This window comes from Dromiciops gliroides, chromosome 3 (assembly GCF_019393635.1).
Source record: "Dromiciops gliroides isolate mDroGli1 chromosome 3, mDroGli1.pri, whole genome shotgun sequence".
Lineage (NCBI taxonomy): Eukaryota > Metazoa > Chordata > Mammalia > Microbiotheria > Microbiotheriidae > Dromiciops > Dromiciops gliroides.
In genome coordinates, this window is record NC_057863.1 from 651,036,076 (window position 1) to 651,048,542 (window position 12,467).

A 12,467-nucleotide genomic window follows, 5' to 3' on the forward strand; every position below is an offset into this window, starting at 1 on the left:
AATACAATGGAATACTATTGTGCTGTAAGAAACGATGAGCAGGAGGAGTTCAGAGAAACCTGGAGGGTCTTTTGTGAGCCGATGATGAGAGAGATGAGCAGAACCAGAAGAACATTGTACACAGTATCATCAACATTGAGTGTTGATCTACTGTGATGGACTAGATTCTTCTCACAAATGCAATGGTGCAGAAGAGTTCCAGGGAACTCATGATAGAAGAGGATCTCCAAATCCAGGAAAGAAAAAATAAAAGAACTGTGGAGTATAGATGCTGAATGAACCATACTATTTCTTTTGTTTTTGGTGCTGGTATTTTTTTTTCTATTTTGAGGTTTTTCATCATTGCTCTGATTTTTTCTCTTATAACAAGACTAATGCAGAAATAGGATTAATGTTATTATGTATATATATATATGTGTGTGTGTGTGTGTGTTTGTGTAGATATCTATATCTATATAGATGTATAGATATAGAGATATAACCTATATCAGATTACCTCCTGTCTAGGGGAGGGGCGAGGGAGGGGAGGGAGGGAGAAAAATCTGAAATTGTAAAGCTTGTATAAACAAAAGTTGAGAACTATCTTTACATGTAACAGAAAAAATAAAATACCTTATATGTAAAAAAAAAATGATGGGGCCAGATCACTTTAAAAGTCTTTTCAGTTCTAATCTATGATCCCATGATCAAACCCAGACACATGTGCTTTAAAATCCACCTTGTTGAAAGGCAGACATTCATAATGAAAAGGGGATTCCTGGATTCCAGGGGAACAGACCCCAGAACATTTGGAAAGGGGAGGGCTTGTGATAAATGTTAACTGACTAAACGTGAAGGTCTATTTCCAGGCCCCTTCTTTTGAGTTGTCCCATGCCCACTTTCTGTGGTCTGAGAGCCCACCTCTAGGACTCAGGGTCTTCTGCTGGACAGGGAAAGTTAAGCATGGGCTCTAAGCAGAGGGGAGAAGACAGGTCAATTCTCCCACCATTGGTTGAAATATCTGTCATCTCTGAGAAGTCGTGTCTAAGGATAAAGAGGAAGCTGAAACACTCTTTCCATTCTACTAGATGGTTGGGGGTGGGAAAGGAATGCCAATAAGCTTTTCTCCTGGTAAAGGCTGGAACAGGGTAGAGGCCAGGAAACCCCTGCCTAAGATCTTTCTTTAATGCAGGATCCCAGATGGAGTGAAAAGACCCAGCCCTACCTTCCAGAAACACTGAAATCTCTTCCCCTGAGGACTCACCTGTGGATTCCAGATAAGGAGGATGAACAGCATCATGGGGATCCCTGAGGTGTCAGCCTGAGAGGCAGCAGCATGCCTACAGTCACACAGCTCTGGCCACCATTTAGGCATGGAAAGGTAGGTTGGGCCAAAGGCAAGGAATGGCAGGGGAACAGAAGGGAAGGGGGCCCACCATGCAAGCAGAAACCAACACCCCCACACTGAGATGGAAACAGACAGGAACCCAGGGAAGCAGATGCCCCAGAAAAGACAGACAGAAAATCTAATGTTGGGTTAATAGAAGGAACCTGAGTTAGGAAAATGGAGACAGTGAGGACCTGAAATGGAGGCAGAGACGCATTGACCTGAAGAGAGGATCAGTCTTCTGGAGGGACCACAGAAGGGCTTTGATGTCTTGGTGAACTTCTGCATCAAGAGGAGACATGGAGCATCTGAGCTGCCTTGCTTCTCCCCAGGCAACAGGCAGAATTTTACCTGATGAATGAACCGATATGAAAGTGTAATTCATGGGTTGTCTGCCAGGGTAAAGCTGTGTTCAAAGAACATGCTAATCTCCAGGTGAGATGCAGGGGAAGCTCCCAGACACAGCACCACTGAGTCCCTTGGAAAGTTTAAACCCATTCTGGCTGAGTTCTGAATTGAGAATAGACTTTTTTTTTTCGAAAAACATTTTTCATTTTATTCATGACGCATATTAAAAAACAAAAAACTCCTCCCACCCTTGAAAATACCTAAAAAAAAACAAACAAAATCCCCAAGCCCTCCCTCCATTCCCTGTTCCCACTTCCTCGCTCCCTCCAAAACCAAATTAAAAGAAAAAAACACCTACCCCCATGTCCCCCAAACAAGATGGCGCATTTCCCCAGAGGGAAGGGGAGTTCACACTGCAGCCTCTGGGAGAGGATCAGAGATCTTCCTGCTACAAAAACCTGCAAAGAAAGACACTCAAAACAGAAACAGAAACACAAATGGAAACAAAATAGATCGCCAGAGAATCTCTGGGGAGTCAGGAAAAGTCGTCCCAGGGATGAGGGACAGGGAGGCAGAGGGGAGGTGGGAGGGGGATAATTGGCAGGATAAGAGGCAGGCAGGAAGGAGAACAGGGAAGAGATGGAGGGAGGGTAACAAGCAGAACAGTTTTGTGTCCTTACATACCCTTATGTAAAACCTTTCCCACCATCCTGACCTCACCCCTGAACAGCCCCAGTGGGTGAAATGAGGAGAGGAGGGAGGGAGGAGAGGGGTAGGAAACAGCTTGCGGAAGTCGAGGCTTGTCCATTTCGAACCCCCAGAGTGAATGAGCAGCCGCCTGTCCCTTTCCCAGAGGAGCGCTTCCCCTGACTAGACCCTCAGAAGCAGGTCCCTCCTCAGCAGTTAGTTATGGGATTCTCCCCCCTTCCACAGTATATCTTTTTCTTTATATATATATATTTTTCCATCAAGGTCATCTTCTGTTTTTCTTTTTGTTTTTAATTCTTTTTTTCCCGACTTTCCTTTTTTTCCTCTCTCTCCTCCTAATACACACTTTTTTGGTTATTGTTTGGGGTTTTGTTTGTTTGTTTGTTTGTTTCTTTTTTTAGTAAAGGGAGTACCACGAAGTCGCTCTGGCCCGGGGCTCTGTAGACTCTTCTCCGGGGTCTGCTGTTGAAGCCACTATAGAATCCAGAGCGTGAACTACTGTAGTTAGTAGCTCTGGCATAACCATAGCGGGCACGCGGAAAACCCCGATCTGTGGTGCTGATCCCCGGCCGATTGGTCCGTTTTGGTGTCACTTTGATCTGTCGTCCTATGAAAAGAGATTCGTCCAAGGCCATTGACGTCCTCACCGAAGCTTTATCTGAAAATTCTATATAGGCAAACCCTTTAGGATGTCCACTGAACTTGTCCCAAAGGATGGTAACTCGATGAACTGAACCACAACCATGGCAGTGTGCCTCCAGCTCTTCTGCTGTGGCACCATAGTCAACATTGCCCACATAGATGGACCGGGCATCAGCCTCCATCTTCTCCTCAATGGACATGATCCCGGGGCCAGCATTGCCTGGCGGTGGGCTCCTGTTCATCTGTTTCTCCACCTCGTTTTGAAGCTCCTTCAATTTCGCTCCCACTTCCTCCATCTCCCTTACTCGGGCATTGATGGCCTCCAGCTCCGGGTCCTCTATAGCGCCGTGCCCCGGGTCGCCCTGAACCAGGCCTGGCTCTTCCTCCTCCTCTTGAAAGCCGGGAACTCCTGGGGGAGCACGGGGCCGGGGCGCGTTCTCCTCGGGCTTGGGCTTGGACTCTAGCTCTAAGGTCTAGCAACAATTCCTCAGGCTCTAGCAGCAAGTCCTGGGGCTCTAGCAGCAAGTCCTCAGGTTCTAGCTCCTCTGCCTCCAGCCCATTCCCGTAGTCCCCTGCGTCGGCCGGGGGCCCCTCCCCGGGCTCCCCCCAGGCCCCGGGCACAAGATGGAGCCCCCACCCTGGCCCGGAGCCTCGACCGCCCGCTGCGCCCGCCGCCTTGAATAGACTTTTAAAAATACATATGGAGGCTGGGGGCACCGAGGTAGCGCAGTGGATAAACCACTGGTCCTGGATTCAGGGGGACCTGAGTTCAAATTCGGCCTCAAACACTTGGCAACTACTACCTCTGTGACCCTGGGCAAGTCACTTAACACTCATTGCCCTGCAAAAAGAAAAAAAAAAAATACCGATGGTTCCAGGGAGTCAGAAACCATGTCTGTTACTAAACAGTCAGAGAATATATACCTTTCAAACCCAGGGTTGACACCTCTTCCCAAAGGACATTCACACCTCAAGAAGGGTGTGAACTCCACACTTGATGGTTAGCTGACCTCTTTGAGACTGAGGCTTGTCCTAGGTCACTCAGACAATGATGGCAAGAGCAGAGTCTTCATCACATTTCTGAAGACTGCGACTTTTTCCAGGTTTTATCTGCATCTTTATCACAAAACCTTGCTAAGGTATTGAGAAAAAGGGATGCTGAATTCTTCAACTCATCTATCCCTCTGCTCTGAGTCTTGACTCCATGACTTCCAAATACTGCCTCCATACCAAGACCAAACAGTCAAAACCCTGAGAGAAAGCATACTATGTGACTATCTCCTTAAGGGACATTTTGGTGAAATTTTGGTGAAATTTTAAAATAAAATATAATCAAGCAAGCAATAGCAGCATGTAAAACATCATTTTCCTTTAGTTGGAGTACTTACCAGCTGTGTGGCCCTGGGCAAGTCACTTAACGCCCAATGCCCCCAAAAACAACAACAACAAAAATGCACCACCTTGTTTTGGGGGAATGGGGGTTGGTGTTTTTTTCTTTTTCTTCTTTTTTTCTTTTAATTTGGCTTTGGAGGGAGCAGGAGGAAGTGGGAACAGGGAATGGAGGGAGGGCTTTGGGATTTTCTTTATTTTCTTGATTTCTTTATTTTGGTGAGGCAATTGGGGTAAAGTGACTTGCCCAGGGTCACACAGGTAGTAAGTGTTAAGTGTATATGAATTTTATCATTCTTTTTCTCTAATTCTACAAAATCTTTTTTGAGTTTTGACGGATACAGTATTATATAATGTCTGTCATAGTGCTGGATGAATGATGCTAACACTCATCTTCTCAGCCTTGGACCCAAATAACAATTCCATCTTCTCCACTAAGCTATGACCTAACTACCCACCCAGGAATGGATTCCTTTAATTTCTCGTGGAATCTCATTACTAAATCTATTGGCTGTCCTGGGGTATAATCCCTGAGGCTCCAGATAGGTTGTGCTGTGGATGCAAAGCCTTGGTCATTCCCAATACATCCCTGTTTTGCCTGGTTAATACCAGGAAAACTTAATATGAGTCTAACTTGATATGATTGCAAACGGTCTGCATGCTTTTGACCTCTCCAACCTCCCACCCTCATCTGAATACATTTTCTCAGGGGGTTCATGTACCAGGATCCCATATTTTAGCTATTAGGAGAACTCTACTATTAACTCTTAGTAACTGACACCCTCTAAACCTGGCAAACTGACATGCTAAAGTAAAGAGTTATTTTTCTGCTCTTCTACTCTTTATTGGGAGGTTGTATTCTGCATGTCTTTTTCTAATTCTAAATCTTGCTCTCATTCTGCTGTGCCTCAGCAGCTATCACTTGGTGATATAATGTAAAATGATTAGCAATATCCATGCTTCTTTTGTAATTGCTGGCCTAGCCTCTTTCCCAGCCTGTGGCCATTTCTTCTTAACTAGCAGAGTACTCAACCCTTGTGGGGTCTTGGGGGCATTCTCTCTCCCCATCACCCCCTAACTAGCCCACCCAAATCTATCGTTCATGTGACTGGTGCCCATGTTAGACATCGGACATCAACTTGGAACATTTCTTCTTTCCCCAGTCCATTTCCTGGGAATCTTACTAACTTTGCCGAGACACCGAAGCTTGGAATTGTATCTGATTCTGGTGCAGGTGTTCTAAGGTAAGAGGAAGGCACTGAGTAGCAGGAGATTTGTTCACTATATAGCTTTCTTCGTAGGTTTTTCTACATGTTTTCTAGGGGGAGTAGACAGAAATATGCAGGACGTGGCCAAAGTAGCAAGACAGAATTGGTTTCGGGCTTGCCACAACCTGATAAAAATATCTGTCAGTTTCTTGCCCCTGATGGTCCCAAAAATCCACTTAACTCATAATCTTTCCAACAGTAACCACCATCCATTTGACCCCACACTGGCAGGATTGATTGCTCAGTCACAGTTGGTCATCTTTAGGGCTTCCATCTTGAGAGGGATCCAGTCATGTCACCCTCTTCTTGCCTCAGCTTTCTCTAGACCCTACCCATTTCTACTGCCCTTCCACATTGTTGTCCTATCCCTCCCTACCAACTTTTTTTTTTTTGGTGGAGCAATAAGGGTTAAGTGACTTGTCCAGGGTCACACAGCTAGTAAGTGTCAAGTGTCTGAGGTCCGATTTGAACTCAGGTCCTCCTGAATCCAGGGCTGGTGCATTATCCACTTTGCCCCCTAGCTGAGCCCCTACCCACTTTTCAGCAGCCTTTTCTAGTGGAAAAACACTAGATATTTGGAGACTAAGTATTTAGCTGTGACTCTTGGAGAGTTCATTATAGACAAAGCTCACACTCTGAGATGGATATGCTGATTCCCCCTCACACTGACAAACTGAGTCTCAAGAGCAAGGTTTCTGTATCCCTCCTAAAAGTTTCAGGGATAATTCTCAGGGCTTAGGGATAGTTTTCTACCTTTATATAACCTAGGGGCCCACACTGGTATGCTTTCCTTCCACAATTATAGGTTGATTATCAATTAATCAGCCAGACTTAATTAGCTTTTAGAAAGGGATATGTATTGAGCTTGTAGCATGGGTACACTTGATGGAAAAAACTGCTTTCTAACATTAAACACACTCTCTCCCCGATACATAAAGAATCCCAGGGAAAGCAAATTCAGGTTTATCCAACAAGCATGGCAAAGGGGTAACTGGAAATTTATCCTTGTTTCTCAAAGCAGATGCTATTGTCAGGTGTTCCATGGACTCTACTAGTATTCAAAACAGAATTATAATAAGCTGTAAATGTTATGTTGTGTTATGTTATATATAAACTGTAGAATTATTATACATTCCCCATTTGGGAGTACTCAGACCCTCCTACAGTGAAGAATGGAAGGCGATCTCAGCTGAGGTTGAAGGTGAGGTGCTCCCCTTCCCCTCCCTCCCACCCTTTTCCATCCCACCTCTATCCCCAAATACTTCTGTCTGGTTTGAGCTCACTCTCAATTCTCAGACCTGAAACTGTTATTTTATAGAAAACCTATGGGGAGTAATTATGTTTCCTTAGACAATTGGAATGTTCAAAACAATATCACTCATTTGATCAAAGACTAATTTCATGTTTACCATAAAGACTTTGATTGATTGGTTGTTGTATTGAAATGTCTTCTCACTAAGACTCTCCTTTAAAAGAGAGTCAGGTGATTGGATTGATTCATTCAGCTGAGCTCCCATCTTTGCAAAGAAATAAGTAAAAAATAAAAAGGAAACTGATGCAATAAACGTCTGTAAAGACGATACAAAATGATTTCTATTTGAAGATACGATTTATTCAGAAAACTCTAGAAAAATAATAAAGACATCTAGTTGAAACAATTGACTATTTTTAGAGTAGCAGGATATACAGTATATCTCTAGCAGATTTTTAGCAATGGCCTTTCATCTCTCTGGAAGCCACGATGGTTCAGAAATTCCCTTAAAAGAAAACAAATCATGAGACCCTAAAATATGGGAAATGTAAGTGTTCATAAAGAATTTAGAGCATCCTATTCCGTCTTATCTTGCATTTGAGAGAGATTTCTTGTCAGCTATTTGGGGAACAGGCAGTCAGCGTGAGGCTTCCTGTCCACCACCCAGAGGAGTTAGCCACAGACTGTGGAAGTCAGATGCCTGGGTTGTTGGCTACTGTCCCTTGGAACCTTATCTAAGGTGATGAAACTGGAAGCCAGATGGCTGATGGGAAAGGAATATGATATCTTCTCTGTCAGGCACAGTGCTATGCCCATTCCTAAAAACGAATTCATTTAATCTGAGACTGATAATGGACTTAAGGCTAGAAGTGGAGGCCATAGACCAACCCTCTACCAACTGGGACCAATGTAATGGATGATTCAAGATCTGGAGCAGAAGCAGGGACCAAAATAAGAGGAGGGTCTGAGAATCCCTGTCAGCTACTTCAAAGCCCATTGGATCTGTAAGCCAGACATAGGTCAACAGCTTTTGTTCTTCCTGCTTCCAACGACTTACCTGTTTAAACTGGGGCCATGGACACCAGCCTTTCCCCCAAACCCCACCCCCTGCCACCACCACCACCACCACCACCACCACCACCACCACCACCACATACACACACACACACACACACACACACACACACACACACACACACACACACATTGTATTCTCTATGATTTCTAGGTGACTGCATTTTGGAAATAGTCTCCAGTCCTATTTGACAGAGGGGAAAAGGAAGGCAAGGGTAAGGAATCTGAGGTAATAACTGGGAAGAGAGGAGCACATGACCATACTTTAATCTTTTCTTTCCCTCCTTCTCTCCTTCTTTCCTTCCTTTTTCTCTCTTTCTTTCTCTCCCTTCCTTCTCCCATCTCCCTCCCTCCCTCCCTCCCTCCCTCTCTCTCTCTCCCTCCCTCCCTCTCTCTTTGTCTCTCTCTCTCTCTCTCTCTCTCTCTCTCTCTCTCTCTCTCTCTCTCTCTCTCTCTCTCTCTCTCTCTCTGTCTAACACACTTTGTGGCCACAGTTTGCTGGTGACCTGAGTCCAGTGAATGTAGGTCTTATTTGGAAATACCACATGTGAGATGGAGGTTGAGATCTGCATTTCTAAATGATATGAGCCATCCTCTAATCACATGTTAGAACCTGAACAGCATGGGTTTTAACTTTCCAAACCATATATCCATCTGGGAGGTCCCTGAAGCACACTGACTGACACTTAGTAGGCACTTATTAAATCCTTATCTACTAACATCTGAGACTCTGATGAAATGGTGCCTTGGATGGTGCCTTGATCATAGCGCTACCTAGTGGACAATGTGGATAGTATCTTTTTTACTAAACAATTCATTAGCAAACAAAGCATTTTCTCAGTTTAAGGTCTTCCTATTGTCCACAATGTTCCAAATGTCAAAAATGACCAGAATATCTTATGATTACTTACAAAAGGCAAGAAGAAAAAAAGAGAGATTCTATTTGGAGTAACTATGAAATGCAAGTAATATTTGGAATTTTACTTATCAAGACACACATAGAGTATGTAAAAATACAAGATGGCGTTCAAAGAATTGAAGCAGGATCAAAATCATCATAGGGACGTCCAATGTCCACATTTGGACTGTACCATGTAATGAAAATTAGGACACGGCCTAGGTTATTGTGCAAATTTTATGCTATCTCAAGCCAGTTAACCAGGGCTTACTAGGAAAAATGATAAGACAATTCATTTGGAAGAACAAAGGGTAAAGACTCGAGAAAGGGGAAAAGATGGAAGAAGCAAAGGAAGCAGAGAATCAGCAGATCTCAAATGACGAGATAAAGTAGTAATGACCAAAAACATTTTAATCCAGTTAGAAATTTTACAAAAGGAGAACAGTGTGTCAGACTCAATGTTCCAATCAAGCCAGAGAAATGAACGAGCAGAAAATGTTCAATAAACCCAAGAAGAGAAACTAGAGAATGTAGAAGACACTCTTCAGCATTTTGTGAAACCTGTGCTTTCATCTGGTATGAAAAGCTTCCATAGAAGAGCTTCCTCTACCAAGGTAAATTAGATAATTATTCCTGGGAAAAGAGGGCAACAGCTTAGCAGAAATTAGGTAAAGACCAGCTACTAACTGCCTGAGGCCAGATTTGAACTCAGAAAGATGAATTTTTTTGACTCCTGGCAAGGCATTCCATCCACTGTGCCATGTAGCTGCCCTTGGTTAGCATAATACATATCTAAAACCAATGACTAGCAATGGATAAATACCCACAAAATTCTTAATAAGGACATGAATAAAATAAGGGTGCTCCCCTTCTTGACTATTACTAGACATAATTCTAAAAAAGACTAGCTATAGGAGAGAGAAACTCAAGGCATTTACTTCAGAAAGCAAAATGTGGAACAATCCCTATCTGCGAGTGACATGATACATTTCTTAGAAAACTTTAGAGAAACAGCAAAAATATCGATATGACTAATGGCCCCAGGACAGTTATTAGGCTATGTGATGTTTACACTCTAACTATATGGTCAACTTAAATTAGGAGCCATAATCTCTGCAGAAAGGATGATCAATGTTTGTTGAATGGATGTGAAAGCCTTTTACTAGTAGCTGACTTTCACCTTGACCCCTCCCAGAGAAAAAGGAAGCATCAAGTCATGTCCATTAGTGGCCTCATTAGCTTGTACAAACAGTAAGAAACACAGTAAGGGAACCTGGGGTGTGGATGCTGATGAAAGGTTTCAGAATCCTGAAGTTCATGTTTTATTTACACAGGCCAAAAGATGGCAAAAACGATTGGTCTCCGGGTGTACAGAGTCAAGAGTCCTGCATACACATCTCTGCAGTCCCTAGTACTGCTCTTCATTCAAAAGAAGAAGGGAAGCAACGCCTCCGTGTCATCTCTGGACCCTACAGAAGAAGGGCACAGATATTTGTAAAAACCAAAATGAACAAGGCTGACCCTCACCTTCCCTGAGCACAGGCCTGGAGTTGCAAGGCTGGATTCTGATTGTGACATTGAGAATAGTCCCAATCTTCCCTCACCCCCAGCACTTCCCACCCCTAGCCTTTGTCAGTAGAGACTTCAAACAGACTGGGGCCTAAGCCACAAAGTCTGGAAAGTGAGAACAAAGCCTGCAGGCACAGAGAGAAGAGAGGAAATTGTTTTCAACAGCTTCATTATCTCAGACACTTACTAGCTGGGTGTCTGGGCAAGTCACTTTAGCTCTGTTTTCCTCAGTTTCCTCATCTGTGAAATGGGGATAATAACAGAACTCCCCCCACCTCCTACCCCAATGCCAGATTGTGGTGAGGATAAAAGACATAGTCACTGTAAAATCCCTGACACGTAGTAAACACCCTATCCATGTTCTAATTATTGAAAGATGGAGAATCGAATGCTAGGTCTTTGGATTCTGAATACAACATTTATTAATGGCAAATCCCTGATGATGTTGAGTCTCCAGAGTTCTTTCTTGTCCTTTCTCTTTGTGTCTGCTCAAGAATCTTACACACCCCCCCCCCCTATCCATAAGCACTGACACACATTCGTGATCTGCTTTTACTCGTTCTCTTCTTCCTCCTCTTCATCTGAACTAGAAACAAAGAGGTCTTCATGCAGGACATTGAGCCTTGCGGGCACTGTGGGCTGGGCAGCATCCAGGAGCACCTGCATGAGGATCAGAGAGGAAAACACTGTTAGTAACTTCACTCGGGCCCCTGGGGTCCTCTGTGGCTATTGCCGGGAAAGGAGAGTCCTCTCCAAAGTGGCTTCCGGATCTCCCAAGTGGATGTGGGATAGCCTTAGACCTCACCCAATGTCATCCCTGCCCCAGTCTTTGCACATGCGCTCTTCTCTAGATTCTCAGGATGTCTTTTGCCTCTTTTGGCATCCCTGGCACTCAACACGATGCCTGACACTTAGTAGGTGCTAGAGAAAAGCTGATTGACCGAGCCCTTTGTCCGAGGTGAGGAGAAGAGCGTCTAGCATGGGAAGTTCTATACCCCTTCTCCTCTTCCTCTCCAGTGGGGACTGTCTGTAGGGAGCAGGAGAAGGGGCCAGAAGGTCAGGGATTGGTCCTTCCTCCCCCAGTGACTCCATGTTCTCCTCAGTCCAGAGATGGGCATACAAGGTCTTTCCCACAGGAGCTGAGCTGAGCTGAGCTCCCCTCCGCTCTCCCCTCCGCTCTCCCCTCCGCGCTCTCTCGCGCTCTCTCGCGCTCGCTCTCTCTCGCTCTCTCTCGCTCGCTCGCTCTCTCTCTCTCGCGCTCTCTCGCTCTCTCTCGCTCGCTCTCTCGCTCTCCCTCCCGCTCTCCCGCTCTCCCGCTCTCCCGCTCTCCCGCTCTCCCGCTCTCCCGCTCTCCCGCTCTCCCGCTCTCCCGCTCTCCCGCCCTCCCTCCCTCCCTCCCCCCCCCCCCCCCCCCCCTCCCTTAAGCTAGCCTGGAATCAGAATCTCTGCTGCTTACCTGGGCTGTTGACTTGGCCCAATTGCTTGCACACATATACTTGTCGAATGCAAACGTCTCCATGGGTTTCTGGACAACACTATGGGGCCTTCAGGAACAGAGAGTGGCCGGCCCCTGGGCACACCTCTTGGCAGTTCTAGAGAGAGAATCTAGAGGCTCCAGCACCAGCAGGCCTGGTGATGGCTGAGGCCCCCGAACTGGACAGGGAGAGAGGAGTCGGGGCCTCTTAGAAGGCTGTGGTTTGGGAGACTGCCTACCAAACCTGAAGGAGCAAGGCAGGGTCTGCCTTGCTGGGGCCGGGCCCTGCAGACCTTGCCTTGTTCAAAGGGTTTCACCAGAGGCTTGCGACTCCTCTCCCAGAGCAAAGTGCTCATTTTCCTAGCACTTCTCATGAGGGGCTTTAAGGGCCGCTTTGCAGCTGCCTTAGCTGCCTTAGCTGCCTTGGCTGCTGGGGTCCCCCCTGCCTGACCAGGGGCGGCTGCTTTGACAGGAGGCAT

General features: G+C 45.4%; 1 protein-coding gene across 1 annotated transcript; it reads right to left on the reverse strand.

The window, feature by feature from the left end:
* Window positions 1-2,819: 2,819 nt before the first annotated feature.
* LOC122748269 (polyadenylate-binding protein 2-like) lies at window positions 2,820-12,467 on the reverse strand. The gene is given in 7 exon segments (XM_043993934.1): window positions 2,820-2,855; window positions 2,857-3,526; window positions 3,576-3,749; window positions 11,071-11,240; window positions 11,971-12,049; window positions 12,095-12,167; window positions 12,287-12,467. Coding segments are annotated over 7 exon segments (1,383 nt in total).